The following is a 15871-nucleotide window of genomic DNA, read 5'->3' as shown; positions in this document are numbered from 1 at the left end:
ATTGACTTTCTGGTGCTTGTGCTGCATGTTATAGTCATATGGGTTTAATTATTGCAGGACTATCAGACTAGTTTATTTCAAGAGACGATTATTTGGTGTGAGTAGAGGTGAATGACCTGGATGGTGAATAGTTCAGCAGTGTAGGGGTGATTGTCTGCCTGGACTACTGTAGGCCTATGCATTCTGGATATGGAGTTGAATTGCCTCCTTGCTGGAGACCACAGGCTCAAGGTTGTGTACTCTTGCGCACGTGTGCTCACTCTGAGCAGTCAGTGATACTTTTTGCACAAATGAATGTAGGCAATGATGAACTTTATGCCAGCCCATGACCTACCTGTTCTCTGGATATGCACGGTAATGAAGGTCTGCGAGGCATTTTACAGCTGCCATAATAGCTGGTCGACGTTTCCCCCAAAGAAACACAACTGGACCTTCTCCTGGGTCTGATCACAGGGACTTTCTCCTCGCTGCTGGAGATCCTATTCGGCGTTTCCCTCGGCGGGTAATAATGGTCAAAACAGAGGGACAAGAGCGAGCCTGAGACACCCGCAAAACACGCAAACACGGGTCTCAGGAGTGCAGGCAGACAGCTTAGACTGGTGAAAGACACCAACCACACAACACTGGCAAACAACAGGATCAGAACACTGTGTTTGAGTTTCAAAGTGGGGATCAGTGTTAGGAGACCCACACATCCCAACACGAATAACAACCTGCCAAACATTTGCATCTGGTGTTGGTCCTCTCCCCACTGCAAAAACCGCAAAACTAAAAAATCCCCTAAGTAACATGATGCTGGCAGTGACACAAGCCAACATGTATTACTTTCCCTCTTTTTCCTCCTTAAATAAAAGGTCAAAAAGAAGAATGCACAGCCTATGCTAAAGAGAGGGCTGATGGACTGAGAGAAGCCCGACAGAAAAGTCCGCAAATCCCAAAAGCTGAAGTCACTTTGCAAGCTCCTGGAAATAAGCAACGAAACTGCAAAAATTGCGAATGCACCCAGGTATAGGCCAGAAATTCGAAATATTTTTGATTTCAGAATGTCCTCATTGCAAAACCTACAGACGTTAAACAAAAATCCCCTTTGATGGTCTTGTTTTAAAGGGGTGACGCAGCTCTTCACATAGCCGTTCCTGAAGCTCTCTGTGCTGTTTGCATTGGCAACCCCATCGTGGTGCCTGATTTTACTGTGCAAAACCTCTCCTTCTTCGCGAACAGCCATGTTTTCAACTGTAGCTCCTTGGATTCCTTCAAAAGTTTCCTTCTACCAATATTCTCGACGTATTAACACTCAACTACATGACGGCAAACGCACTCCATGGTCACTCAAACGTGCTCAAGCATTTTGACTAAAAGAAAGAGAAGGTGAAATGTTGTTGTTTTTAGATAAAAGGGACTCCGTGTCGCCGCCTAGATGTGACAATCTGCTACAAAAACTACAGATCGACACAGGCACGCGCTCTGCAGCACTGGAACAAACCGTGCACTCTCATGGTCGGTCAGAAGACGGAAGAAGAGTGCTGCTATATAAAATCTAAGGCTGTCGGAGTTAATCAGCTCGAGATAACTTTTTGTAATTTTAGTGCACGCATTTTTTAAATCACAATTAATTGCATTGTCTGAACGCGTTCAAAATACACTGAAAACCTAAAAAAAAAAAAAAAGATCATATGTACAGCTAAAAACAACCACACAACGTCAACATGTTGACAGTGAGGTTAAAGAAAGTGTGCGTTTATCAATTTACCTGAGTTTGCTTGCGTTACTTTGGACAAAATCCAAACGTCAAATGATCTTTCCTTCAAACAGATATGCAACTTGATCTGTTTCTTTAGGATTTTAGGATTGATAAAGTACATTTTGGCCAAAAATAAGGCCCATTATTTGAAGGTTTAGCCATTATTATTAGTGGTAGTAGAAGTAGTAGTAATAATAGTAGTAGTTATTTTCTAGTGTAATTACATAGCCAGGCTACTGTACCCCTATCTAGGCCCAATTACTCTGGCAGGCCTGTGATATTGAAAGATTTCCAAATATGTTCAACTAACGAAATCTACCACTTCATTTTTGAAAACATGATTAATCTTAGAATAGCTATTTTTGTATGTGTTCTAATGAGACTTTGTAAATTAAAGCAATGTTCCTCCAAGGAATCGCATATTTTTAGCACTACATATATCAGAGAAGATGGAACTCTATTTGGATATATCATAGAAAGCAAGTGATATTTATGTAAGAATAAGGAACGCACCTTCAAAATCCAAATGTTCAGGGGGAAATAGTTGATTTCGACGAGATTGTAGATTATGTTTAACATTAGGTGTATTGAGTAATTGCACGCTTTTACTTTGTGTATTATGGGGGTTTCTGATTTCTTCAGCAGTGTCTGGTGAATAATTTCACATCACATCTGGCAGAGAAAAATATAGAACGCGGATCCCCCTCTCTGTGATCTACTTGTTTCCCTTTGCGCAGACATCAATAGGAAAAATAATCAAGCACTCATAAGTTATCTGAGGCTCTTGTTGGTGGAAAGCTCTATCATCATGGTAAGCTTGGAATAAAACATATAATATGTACGATATATTAAAAGTGAATGCAAACTTAATAAGTAAATGCACCAGAAATCTATGTTATCTGTAGTTGGATGGAAAGGCTACCTAGCTAGCTATCCAGCAATGAGTAAACATTTAGTTAAGCTTACTAGCCACGCTGCTGTACCGGTAAAAAAAAAAGGTAATGAAATAGAATAGCTAGCTAGGACAACAACAAATGCTATGGCTGCATCCCTAACCTGTGACTATCCCATATTTGGGGTAGAATATGATAGTAGTAGCTAACGTTTTGCTTAATGTTATTGGACATAACTAACATTTTAATCAATGGTAGTAGCTAGCTAGCTAATGTTATCTATTCAGCTAACGTTAGCTAGCTAGCTACCTAGATTACTTGTTCACAACTTGAAGTCAAACTTCACTGTGTGAATACCAAGCTATGTTGCTAGCTAGTTAAATCAGCGCTGTTTTTTAGCTGAGTCATTGCCTTGTTAAAGACACTTAAGAAGTAACTGTTACCATTAAAAAAGAGTGGGCTTTGGGCAGCCAACATAAATATAAACAGTGGAGCAATAATGGATTCCATGATAACATTTTCACATGCAAATGGCACTTGATTTCTAATATGGAATCAATGATGAAATACTGTACTATGACGACAGCAACATGTAGGTTTCTAGATTGTGGACAAATTTTTGTATTTTTCTTAGTTCCGCAACCAGTATGACAATGATGTCACAGTTTGGAGTCCACAGGTAAGTCTGCAAATACAGGTAACATAACAGTTAGAAATTTCAGCTGCAATATTTGTGACTCATAACAGGTCACTGTTTTGTGTTTCAGGGGCGTATTCATCAGATTGAATATGCTATGGAAGCAGTGAAACAAGGATCTGCCACAGTGGGTCTGAAATCTCGCAGTCATGCTGTACTTGTGGCTCTGAAGGTACAATTTACATTGATTTTACATTTGCATTCAAGAACATGATTATATGAAAAGTAGTGTAAATGTTGTCTATTTATAATCCTAATTTTGTGTTCTTGTCCAGAGAGCTCAATCCGAGTTGGCTGCCCATCAGAAGAAAATTTTACACGTCGACAGCCATATTGGCATCTCCATTGCTGGCCTCACTGCTGATGCAAGGCTACTCTGGTAAGAGAGGATCTGTTGTGCATGGTTTTTCATATTCTTGAAGAGAATTAGACAGTGTTCTTCTGACTGAGGTTAACACTTCTCTCTTCCATCATACTCCTTCAGCAACTTTATGCGTCAGGAGTGCCTGGACTCCAGGTTTGTGTTTGATCGGCCTCTCCCTGTGTCCCGCTTGGTCACACTAATTGGAAGCAGTGTCCTTTTACCACAAATTTAGTTTTTATAATGCTTAACATGAATTGTCTGTGTTGGTTATTTTAAAAGTTTTTACACCGTTGCAACTAAGACAATCCACCTTGACCTAGCACTCAGAAACCCAGATCCCTACACAGAGATATGGAAGAAGGCCTTATGGTGTGGGATTACTCATCGCAGGATATGATGTAAGATATGTTTTGGTTGGTTTGTCCCTCTATAAATATTAGTGGAATAGTATGTCATATCTAATATTGTTTGTCTCTTCTAGGATATGGGGCCACACATTTTCCAGACCTGCCCCTCTGCCAACTACTTTGATTGCAAGGCCATGTCCATAGGGGCCCGCTCCCAGTCTGCACGTACCTACCTGGAAAGACATATGGACACTTTTCTCGACTGTGAGTATTTTATGCCTTTTCTTCTCTGCTTCTGAGGTAAGCACGTTGTAAAGCTTTCATTCTGTCTTGTAGGTGAACTGAATGACCTAGTTCAACATGGCCTCCGGGGACTGAGAGAAACTCTACCTGCAGAGCAAGATCTTACCACAAAGGTAAACTTTAAGCTTACTGCAAGCACTATGGAGACGCAAGATTTGGAGTGTAGCGCAATGTTGGAATGATGTTTTTTGTCACAAAAGGCACGGCTTCTTGTAATACCATCCGGCATTCAACATACTTTTCTACTACCTGAAAATTGAGATGCGCCGTATCATTCTTTCCGCAGCCGTGGGGGACAGTGTAGTCGCTTGGTTCCTCAATCCGATCTATAGGTTATTAATCAAGTAGCCTATTTTACATTAATAACCAAACAACAAGAATCCACCCAAAAAGGTATTTTGTTTAGAAGTTATAACTATCAGGCTAGTGTGAAATGTTAGAACCTGCTATAGCCAACTAGCTAGCCATGTTCTTTTTTCTCTGTAAGCAAACATTATGATGCTCTGTTTTTAGCTGATATGGGAATTAATACACAAGCAGCATATCAAACTGGGATAATGGTTTGGGTTACACTTAGTGATGTTACGTTTGATGCCTGAGCTCTGAGGCATGCGTCAAAATCGCTAATAAGTGTACTTTGAAGCAGTGTGCCAATGCCTGTATCACTTTATCAGAAGAACGTTATTAATGACGTCTGAAGCTTCTTTTCGTCGAACAACCACCTGATTGGTTTGGTAGAAGACAAAAAGGCTATGCTGAGCACACGCTAATTTGGCTGCTCTAAATGATTTTGAACAGCAGGCGTACACTGTGTTAATTAAAGCCTTGAGTAATGAACCTATTTGACACAATTGTCTTGAAAACCTCAGCTTCAGGAAGCTTTGTTTCCCCATCAGTAGTTAAACCTGCAAGTATACAAATATTTGCCAGGGCATATGTTTAAATTATACATCTGATTGTTTCACATGGAGATAGATGTGGGAAGTTAAAAAGGTTAGCTAGCTTCCTATTTTTAAAGCCAGCTAGCCAGCTTGCAACTAATAAAAATAAATAAAAGTAAATACTTTCTTAACACCTATTTTTCTTAACTGCATTGTTGGTTAATGGCTTATAAGTAAGCATTTCACTAAGGTCTAAACCTGTTCTATTTGGTGCATGTGACAAATACATTTTGATTTGATTTGATTTGAATGGGAGTGGGATTGGGACCAGCAAGGATATCATGTTACCAAAACGTATCCCCTGCTCCAAAAATCCCACTCCACCCACGTGCACGTAGATGAACGGTGTGAAGCTTGTAGTAACCTTAAGACTTTTCCATCAGGCTACTGTCCAATGATCTACTCCTCACCCTGAAGTGGGCTCTCATTCGCTCCCCATGAGGGGATGGACTGGTATAACTACTATTATGTGAAAACACCTAGCCATTCTTACACTAATCCAATGTTTTTAAATTCATGAGGGGTTCAGAGAGAAGGGTAGGGGATCAGAACACAACTTAAATCACAGATTGACAACTTACTCTCTGCCCTTTTAGAATGTGTCCATCGGGATTGTTGGCAAGGACATGGAGTTCACCATCTACGATGATGGCGATGTGGCATCATTCCTTGAAGGCCTTGAGGAGAGGCCACAGAGAAGGGTAAAAAACAACTTGGCAAATTTTGAATAAAAATATTTTCTCTGGGGAAACTTGTCAAGAGGAACGGTTATTGCGTTAATAAGATTATTGACGGTACATTATTCAGTTATCTCCATACCTGACAATGCACATGCCTTGTCCTCTTGTTGTGCTGCAGGTTGCCCAGCCAGACGACGAGGCGGCAGCAGAGAAGCCAGAAGAGCCCATGGAGCTCTGAGATTGAAGTGTGTCCCAGACAGTGTGAAGATGACAAAGCTCTTATCCCTGATCCTTTCAGTCATTGGATAGCATCCTGTCCACAACCAATATTCCACCCACACTCACTTGTAACTGTATCAACATGGAGAACAATTACCATTATACTTGTGTATGTTCAAGTTGACTATCTATGATTTTTGTTAGCCATTCAATGTTTGTATTCATTTTTTGTCATTAAAGACAACTGTTTCTGAACTTGTCCGGTTCGTTAAAATAAATGTTAATGTGATGTTATATTTTCTCATTACTGCATTGTCATTCTATGTTCTTATGTGGCCACTCGGTGGTGGATGTTTTCAAAGAGAATGTAGGAACCGAAGTGGGTTTATTTATACCTAAGCACCAACTGAACTTTGAACAAAAAAAAGAAAACATAGATGTTCAAACATCATGACTAACCCGGGATTACTATGGACTTTATTGAATCATAATCACTGGTAACACAACCTACTTACAAACCCAACTGAAATGGTAGCCTTATATAATGTGGTTTGGTCAACCCTCTGGATTGGGCCATACCATGTGATGGGATATAAACAAAATCTACAATTCAATATTTCATAAATAGCAAATGTATAAGTTACTTGTAGCAAAAACATGTAAAGCATCAGTTCAGAGTACATACATGGAGGCAATATAGAATATTGTTATATTGGGCAACACTCATAATTAGAATTTCGTCTTCGCGTCTAGACATCCGGGTTATTTGTCCCTTTTCACTTGCTGTAGCAGTGATGTGGCTCAGAAAGTAGCTAATCTTCCACGTCACAGGGAAGTTGGGAACGGACAGCTCGAGAAGATCTCTGAGCAATTTTACAGATGCCCAATTAAATAACAGACGCGACAAATGATATTTTGAAATATAGTAAACGTGCAGTAAAAGGCAGCTACGTGCTTATTTCTCTATCGTGACCAAGTGCGGAAAGATTGGTTTGGGTAATTATTCAAAATATGTTTTGGTATCCATCCACCATTTGCAAGCTAACACTAGCTGTCGGGGACGACAAGCGTTTGAGCTTGCTCAATTTGCAAAATCAAAACGTCTTACTAGGCTCTGAAGTGTTACTGGCATATTGCATATCTGTTTTTTCTTGTGAATGTCACTGATTGAGCTGCATAATTTGTTAGGCCATTGAATTGTCAATAACTAGCATACTAGCTAACAGCCGAGGCGGCCTGTGTGAATGAAGAACATTAACTAGCTACTATAGTAACGTTACTAATTAACTACTATAGTACAAGTTAGCTAATTGACGTGTCTACGTGGATGTGTCGACTAGCAACCACATATTTCTTAGCTACAGCTCTGCAGTATTAGAAAGCACGAATCGTGTTCAGTAACTTATGTGTAATAGCATCTATGTTTACATTTGTCGGATTATGCATTAACATTACTTGATGGGTACTTCATAGGAATCATCTTAACAGTTCTGTTGATTGGGGTGTTGCAAGAGGAAAGACGATCCATCTGGCAAAATGACAGCCGCAGAGAATGTTTGTTACACTTTGATCAATGTTCCAAATGACTCCGAACCTCCATCTGAAGTCAGTCTCAAAGCAGACTTAGGTAAGTGTCCTTTGTTGACCCTATCTGCATTGGTAATAGGCACCTAACCGCCCCTAAACTATCAGTGTGACTGATCTGTGATTAGTGTGACTTTAAGAGTAATACAATGTTATTCTTTCCTGATATCAGAAAAAGGAGAGATCAAGGCAAAGACAGAGGCCCTGAAGAAGGTAATCATCATGATACTGAATGGAGAGAAGCTGCCAGGCCTACTGATGACCATCATCCGATTTGTCCTCCCACTTCAAGACCACACCATTAAAAAGCTTCTGCTAGTCTTCTGGGAGATTGTCCCCAAAACGACTCCAGATGGCAAGCTGCTTCAGGAGATGATCCTGGTCTGTGATGCCTACAGAAAGGTATAGTAGCATACTACACAAGTGTACTGTCTGTCTGAATGTTCGATAAATTATATAATTAGCACAAGAAAGTATGATGTGTGACTATTATCCTTGAATAAGAGACATTAAATGTATGTTTGTCTGTTTCAGGACTTGCAGCATCCCAATGAGTTCATCCGTGGATCCACCCTGCGCTTCCTGTGCAAGTTGAAGGAGTCTGAGCTGCTGGAGCCCCTCATGCCCGCCATCCGCGCCTGCCTGGAGCACCGCCACAGCTACGTTCGCCGCAATGCTGTACTGGCCATCTACACCATCTACAGGTACACTTACTGTAGTGATACAATACAGAAGTTCCATATGAGTGTTTATGACCCTTAATGGAGAACATGGCATTTACTTGAGCAATTTTATTTCCATCTCAGGAACTTCGAAAATCTCATCCCAGATGCCCCTGAGTTGATCCATGATTTCCTTGTGAATGAAAAAGATGCCAGCTGCAAGAGAAATGCTTTCATGATGCTCATTCACGCAGACCAGGTCAATTGCATCTTCACTTTTTTTTATTAGAGACCGCTCACCAACATTTTTCTGTGTCTGGGACTAACACTGGTAATTTCCACTGTGCAGGACAGAGCTCTGGATTACCTCAGCACCTGCATTGATCAAGTGCATACATTTGGAGATATTCTCCAGTTGGTCATTGTGGAGCTAATTTACAAGGTGAGTCCTTCAGACATTTTCCCACCAGAAAGTCCCACTAGAAACCTCCAGATATCTCTTTTGAGAAATATGTAAAGAAAACACAGGATGTCACTTGATGTCTGTTTCTCTGTCTCACATGCACTGAGGAAGGAGCAAGCCGAAACATATGCCAATGTGTGTGATCTATTAAGACATTATGCTATGAGTTAAAGAAAATTAAAACAAAGCTTGAAGGGCCTCCTGAGTGGCGCAGTGGTCTAAGACACTGCATCGCGCTAGAGATTCTGGGTTCGAGTCCAGGCTCTGTTGCAGCCGGCCGCGACTGGGAGACCCATGTGGGTCTCCCAGTCAAGAAGCAGTTGGGTTGTGTCAAGAAGCAGTTGGGTTGTGTTTTGGAGGACGTACGGCTCTCGACCTTCGCCTCTCCCGAGTCCGTACGGGAGTTGAAGCGATGAGACAAGACTAACTACCAATTGGATACCACAAAATTGGGGAGAAAAAGGGGTAAAGAAAACAACAAAGCTTCAATTGGAAATTATATCCACGTACGTACTGGCATTTTTTATTTGTCATGTCTCTTGTTTCCTCAATGTTTAGGTGTGCCACGCTAACCCGTCGGAGCGTGCCCGCTTCATCCGCTGCATCTACAACCTGTTGCAGTCCTCCAGCCCAGCCGTGAAGTACGAGGCAGCTGGCACTCTTGTCACGCTGTCCAGCGCACCCACTGCCATCAAGGTACCCCCCTTACTTATCTACAACACAACACGGAACTGCTGTGGATTTTGGTCTGGTATTGTCTTTCATTGGCATTTGTGTGTTTGTTCTAGGCTGCTGCCCAGTGCTACATTGACCTGATTATCAAGGAGAGTGACAACAACGTGAAGCTGATTGTCCTGGATCGTCTGATAGAGCTGAAGGAGCATCCCACTCATGAACGTGTTCTCCAGGTACTCCGACTTCACTTTCATTAATGTTGCTCCTGGTGAACAGACCCCATGTTAGGTACCAGTAAGTCTTTGAAGTGTAATAATAACCTGGTTAACGTGTCTGTTCTCTGTCCACCCAGGACCTGGTGATGGACATTCTGCGTGTTTTAAGCACGCCTGACCTCGAGGTCCGGAAGAAGACCCTGCAGCTGGCCTTGGACCTAGTTTCATCCCGGAATGTAGAGGAGGTGGGGGTGTCATCCTCAGGACTATTCTCTCCTGTCTCTGTGGACTGTCCTCTCCTGTCTCTGTGGACTGTCCTCTCCTGTCTCTGTGGACTGTCCTCTCCTGTCTCTGTGGACTGTCCTCTCCTGTCTATTTTGTAAAAGGATGATTATTCTAACTAAGGTGTTCATGTGTTTGTGTTCCAGTTGGTGATAGTTCTGAAGAAGGAGGTGATTAAAACCAACAATGTGACGGAGCATGAGGACACTGATAAATTCAGGCAGCTGCTGGTGCGCACCCTCCACTCATGCAGTGTACGCTTCCCTGACATGGCGGCTAATGTCATTCCTGTGGTGAGTCTACCCTGTTCACACATACAAATCCTGATATCAAACACAGCTAGGGTCATTCTGTCCTCTGTGATGTAATCTAAATGACATACGTGTGTCACTCAGCTGATGGAGTTCCTGAGTGACACTAATGAGGCAGCGGCGGCTGATGTGCTGGAGTTTGTGAGGGAGGCCATTCAGAGGTTCGACAACCTGAGGCCCCTCATCATCGAGAAGATGCTGGAAGTCTTCCACGCCATCAAGACTGTCAAGTAAGAGCAAGAGTGACTTTTTTTTATTTATTTTTTTATGCTGACATCCAATCTTTTAAACTGTGTTAGGATCTACAGAGGAGCGCTTTGGATCCTGGGAGAATACTGCAGCACTAAAGAGGACATTCAGAGTGTGATGACAGAAGTGCGCAGGTCGCTTGGAGAGGTATGTGTGTGAGCTTATGGATTATTCATTCACTTTCAGCATTCAATACCAGAGTGATACTTGTTGCCAGTGGCTCATGTCTGTCCCTTTTTCAGATCCCCATAGTAGAGAACGAGATCAAGAAAGAGGCTGGGGAGGGGAAGCCGGAAGAAGAGGTGAGCGCAGCGCCAGCAGCCAAACTGGTGACAGAGATGGGCACCTACGTCACACAGAGCGCCCTCAGCTCCTCCCGTCCCTCAAAGAAGGAAGAGGACAGGTAAAAGAAATCACCTTTTGTGTCTAAAATACATAGTTTCTTAGCTTGCAGTGATTGTCTTTCAGAAGTGGATGATATGACACTCAATGAAACTGTCGTCCCTTTCCCTGTAGGCCTCCTCTCAGGGGCTTCTTGATGGACGGAGACTTCTATGTGGCAGCCTCGCTGGCCACAACCCTGACCAAAGTGGCCCTGCGATATGTCGCCATCGTTCAAGACAAAAAGAGACAGAATGTAAGTATAGGACCTCTTATCTTCTGAAACGGTTGTGAAACAGTTGTGATTTAGGTGTTCCATGTTCACTGTCCATTGAAAGTCATGAAGTGATTCTAATGCTCTCGATCACCGTCTCCCCTTCAGTCCTTTGTGGCTGAGTCTATGCTGATCATGGCCACCATCCTCCACTTGGGCAAGTCCTCTCTGCCCAAGAAGCCCATCACAGACGACGATGTGGACCGCATCTCTCTGTGCCTCAAGGTGCTGTCCGAGTGTTCGCCCCTCATGAATGACATCTTTAATAAGGAGTGCCGCAAGTCCCTGTCTCACATGCTCACTGTCAGGCTGGAGGAGGAGAAGCTATCTCAGAAGGTAAGGAGGAGCGCTGGCTGCTAGATTACTAGGCCATAGCTTCCAGTCCACTCTTCTCACTAAACCACTGCCTTCTCCCAGTTCAGTCAGCTATACTATAGTTCTCCCTTCACCTGGCTGCCTATCCATTTGGACACTGCTGGATTGTATTGCTATGTGCTGATGGTGTTCTGTGCTCTTATTCACAGAAAGAGTCAGAGAAGCGGAACGTACTGGTGCAGGCAGACGACCCCATTTCCTTTATGCAACTGACGGCCAAGAACGAGACGTCCTCCAAGGAGGACCAATTCCAGCTCAGTTTACTGGCTGCCATGGGAACCACTCTTAAAAAGGAGGCTAACGACCCCATGGCCTCCAAACTCAACAAGGTACACCTACAAGGACCCCGTTGACACACACACCGTTCTGTTACAGAATTACAAAATTGTGTGCTTGCGAATCACATGATCATGTTCCTTTTTGGATAGTAGAGATATGTGATGTACCTCAAGTTGCCAGCAGGTGGCATTGTTTCCAATGTGACAGTGAGCCATAGACATAGAAATCAGTGTTTTCTAGGTCTGTTCCATAGGAACGACTATGAAAGAGGGAATGAATATAACAACATTTCTAGGTTCAGGCTATGGCATGGATTGTCTCAGGATCCTATTCAGAAATGTACGTTTTCATCTTGGCTATTAGTGCTGTTGAGGTAGTTATTGACAGGTGCTCCGTTGTATAACAACAGGTTGGTGAGGACCATGTCATTCTGAGTGTATGTTGTTTTGCAGGTTACCCAGCTGACTGGTTTCTCAGACCCAGTCTATGCTGAGGCCTATGTCCATGTCAACCAGTATGACATTGTGCTGGATGTGCTGGTCGTCAACCAAACCAACGACACCCTTCAGAATTGCACCCTGGAGCTGGCGACATTGGGTGAGGTTCTAGTCTGTAGTTCATATGACTATATGCAGAGTCATACAACCTTACTAAGGGTTGTTTCAGGGCAATTTCTCTTGTTTGCCATAGGTGATGTATGTCTAATGCTGATATCAACCTTTCAATCCAACAGGTGACCTCAAGCTGGTTGAGAAGCCTTCTCCTCTCACTCTGGCACCCCATGACTTTGCCAACATCAAGGCTAACGTCAAAGTGGCGTCCACAGAGAATGGCATCATATTTGGCAACATAGGTAAGAGCATCACTTCTAACTTCTGTCATAGTACTTGTCATGAATAATCTGATGCCAGCCTCCACTCCATGTGTACGACATCAGTTCTAATGTCTGTCTGTCTCAGTGTATGACGTATCAGGAGCTGCCAGCGACAGGAACTGCGTGGTACTCAGTGACATCCACATTGACATCATGGACTACATCCAGCCAGCCTCGTGCACAGACGCAGAGTTCAGACAGATGTGGGCCGAGTTTGAGTGGGAGAATAAGGTACTACCGCTAGATAAGAGAACTGTCCATATTTTGTTTTGTTAGTGTGTTCAGTGGATGATCGTAATAACACTGTTTATTCTAGGTGACTGTGAACACCAACATTGCAGACCTGAACGAGTACCTCCACCACATCCTCAGCTCCACCAACATGAAGTGCCTGACCCCAGAGAAGGTACAGTAGTCGTGGAATATTGCCGTTTGAACTACATCAATAGGACGATGTGTAGAACAGAATACCTGGCAGATGGGAAGGCTAATGAGTGGAAGGTGTCAGAGCGTCTAACTTTTCTGCTGCTGCTACCTTTTTTACAGTGTTCGGATTTGATTTCTAAATGGCTTTTATAATTGTGATTGAATCAATCCGTTTGAAAAGAAAAGGGCACCCTGCGAGATACAGGCAATATGTACCTATTTTAATTAATTTTTTCAAATTCTTCATCAATCCACCATGGTTTTAGACAATTAAGCTTGACTCTCTCTTGTAATAGCCCTGTCTTCAGCAAACTGAGCACGTTTCTACAGGACCAATCAGAATCATACTACTGGGTCAAATAGGTAGTAATGCATGTGATGCTCACTCACTCCACCTTGTCTGTCCTAACAACCAGGCACTTTCTGGATTCTGTGGCTTCATGGCTGCCAACCTGTATGCCCGCTCCATCTTCGGTGAAGACGCCCTGGCCAACGTCAGCATTGAGAAGCCCATCCACCTGGGTCCTGATGCCCCTGTCAACGGACACATCCGCATCCGGGCCAAGAGCCAGGTGAGAAACTCAGACTACATCCCAAAATGCACCCTATTCCCTATATAGTGCACTACTTTTGTAAATATGTTGCCATTTGGGATGTAGACGTAGTGCAAGTAGTAATGATAGAATAATGCAAACATCGGGGTGGAATTGTTTATTGAAGTTTATACATCGCAAGTAACACTTCCCCTCTCTCTACAGGGTATGGCATTGAGTCTGGGTGACAAGATCAACCTTTCCCAGAAAAAAACATCTGTATAAAGTCAACTGAAAACCAGCAGTCCAACTGAGAACTCCACATCACTGGACAAGATTCATCTGCAAAGAAATGTGCTTTCTGCTAGTCCTCTCTAGTCTCCTCTATCTGTCTGGCCATAAACAGATAGCTTTTTTTTATGGCCATTTGATTAAGTACTGTTCTATATGTGGGTATGAGAGATGGTTTTACACCTCCTGTGTCAGGAAGAAACTCCCTCTTACTGTCCTCCAAGTGATAGGCCAGGGATATCTTTCATTTTCAATAAACATGTCATATATAACAAAACATACTCCCAACATTTGTCAGACGATGGGTTGTTTGCGTGTTCAGTCTTTCTTTACTTATGTTAAGGGGACGCGAGGTAGGAAAAACTTCTGATCCACCACCCCTTAATTAAGCTGTTGCCAAATGTTATGACAGTAAAGTTAAATGCAATGTCAGACTAAACCATGAAATATGGATTCAGTTTGAATGCACATTCCATCCTCTACGGCTGTGTTTACACAGGCAGCCCAATTCTGATGTTTTTGCCACTAATTGGTCTTTTGACCAAACAAATGATCTGAATTGGGCTGCCTGTGAATAAGCAGCTTAGCTGATCTCATGTCCCATTATTGTCTTTACACTACAGATAATGACTCATCAAAGTGGTTATTGTATCAGATGCATGCAAATTCCTTGAAAGTAAAATTTTAAGATTAGTGGGAAAAGGTTATTGCTTCTGTAAATTGCAAGTAATTGCATCAATGAAGTGAAAATGTATGTGCCAGGTCCCACATTTCAAGTCATACAAATGTAGAGTGAATACAATCAACGTGCTATATAAGATCAGTCTTTGCCATGTATTGAAATGGTGTAATGATGAAAGATCAGCATCAAATCCAAATCCCTTGTCAATTTCTAATCAGTCACACACATTTACTTTGCTTTGACTGCCTTTCCCACCTCACCATTATATAACATTTCTCCAGTTGAATAGACACTCAAAAGTTCCCTCGCTTCTTGGAAAGGAAATTACATCACGTTTTGCCTTGTATGGAAAGATTTAGAATGTGAGCACTTCATACATGTTTTCTGACTTTGACGCACATCTTCTGAATTTGATGCCCACATTTCCTTTTGATTCTCATATTGAGAGACAGGCATGTTTAAAGGCAACATTACTGTGAACTTATGATTGATTGTAAGAAAAGAGTTTGAAAAACACGATTTTAGGCCAGTAGTGAAGAGTTCAGACTAACAAACAAAACCCATGATGAATCATTAGGTCCTTTTCCTCTCAAGTCCTCATCTCACTCTAAAATCTGAAGACATAAAACTACACAGAATAGAAATTATGAATATTCAGTGACTCACATTTTCAGTGATTCACATATTTTTCTTAAACTTCCTGTTGTGTGGTATCACAATGACTGACTGGAAAGAAGAGACCCAAAAATGCAGTAAATCAACAAGATTTCTTCCATTACAAATATCTCTCCTTTTTCAACCCAGCATTCCCCTTTAGCCTAGCTGTTTTAACTTTGTCGACATAAGGATTTCAGAGCTGTAAATATAACATAGGTACAGAGCCATTAAGTGACCTACTGAAACATACTTAACAAGCCATATTTCCTGAGGAGTGGAGGGACTCGTGCACCGCCCCTGTTGTTCCTCTCCTACCCCACAGGCTGTGTGGACTGTGATTTCAGCAGTTAATTTAAATTCCTCAAATGCCTCTGGCACTACGTTGCAGAGTGGGAGTCAATTGGAATTTGATCATTCAGGAGTCTAAAATATAACATCTTGCTGAATAGCCCTCCAGGGAGGAGACAGAGGGA

The 15871-nt window shown here is 42.3% G+C and overlaps 3 protein-coding genes across 6 annotated transcripts in view; 2 read left to right on the top strand and 1 right to left on the bottom strand.

Moving 5' to 3' along the window:
- Window positions 1–1417, bottom strand: part of LOC120024897 (cGMP-inhibited 3',5'-cyclic phosphodiesterase B-like) — an 86449-nt gene extending 85032 nt beyond the window's left edge. For 2 of the 3 annotated variants that reach the window (XM_038969251.1, XM_038969250.1), the window contains exon 1: window positions 335–1417. In XM_038969251.1, the coding sequence (XP_038825179.1) occupies window positions 335–1225 (891 nt within the window). In that variant the 5' untranslated portion in view covers window positions 1226–1417. The remainder of the gene's footprint in view (window positions 1–334) is intronic. The other variant, XM_038969249.1, reaches the window with a different exon arrangement.
- A 1057-nt stretch (window positions 1418–2474) lies between these two features.
- LOC120025288 (proteasome subunit alpha type-1-like) lies at window positions 2475–6479 on the top strand. 2 transcript variants are annotated; one of them, XR_005472982.1, is made up of 10 exons: window positions 2475–2552; window positions 3269–3313; window positions 3402–3503; window positions 3607–3710; window positions 3816–3904; window positions 4023–4093; window positions 4177–4306; window positions 4379–4458; window positions 5670–5739; window positions 5883–5988. XR_005472982.1 is itself a non-coding variant. In XM_038969776.1 (10 exons), exons 1-10 carry the CDS (start codon window positions 2550–2552, stop codon window positions 6202–6204), a joined length of 789 nt encoding a protein of 262 aa, XP_038825704.1. In that variant the 5' UTR covers window positions 2475–2549; the 3' UTR covers window positions 6205–6479. The 2 variants fall into 2 exon arrangements, 1 of the variants encoding a protein (XP_038825704.1); XM_038969776.1 differs by lacking the exon at window positions 5670–5739 and adding an exon at window positions 6145–6479 and having other exon boundaries at window positions 5883–5987.
- Window positions 6480–7005: 526 nt separating this feature from the next.
- Window positions 7006–14347, top strand: LOC120024891 (coatomer subunit beta). The gene is made up of 22 exons (XM_038969237.1): window positions 7006–7181; window positions 7659–7812; window positions 7942–8171; window positions 8304–8473; window positions 8576–8690; window positions 8781–8873; window positions 9453–9590; window positions 9683–9802; window positions 9922–10029; window positions 10213–10359; window positions 10462–10607; window positions 10677–10773; window positions 10869–11029; window positions 11143–11263; window positions 11390–11617; window positions 11806–11985; window positions 12388–12532; window positions 12669–12788; window positions 12895–13040; window positions 13126–13215; window positions 13652–13807; window positions 13994–14347. The coding sequence occupies exons 2-22, from the start codon at window positions 7722–7724 to the stop codon at window positions 14051–14053; spliced, it is 2862 nt and encodes a 953-aa protein (XP_038825165.1). The 5' UTR covers window positions 7006–7181; window positions 7659–7721; the 3' UTR covers window positions 14054–14347.
- The last annotated feature ends 1524 nt before the right edge of the window (window positions 14348–15871 follow it).

Source organism: Salvelinus namaycush, chromosome 30, assembly GCF_016432855.1.
Source record: "Salvelinus namaycush isolate Seneca chromosome 30, SaNama_1.0, whole genome shotgun sequence".
NCBI lineage: Eukaryota > Metazoa > Chordata > Actinopteri > Salmoniformes > Salmonidae > Salvelinus > Salvelinus namaycush.
The sequence above is the reverse complement of the archived record's forward strand: the minus strand, read 5'-3'. Positions and strand labels throughout refer to the sequence as shown.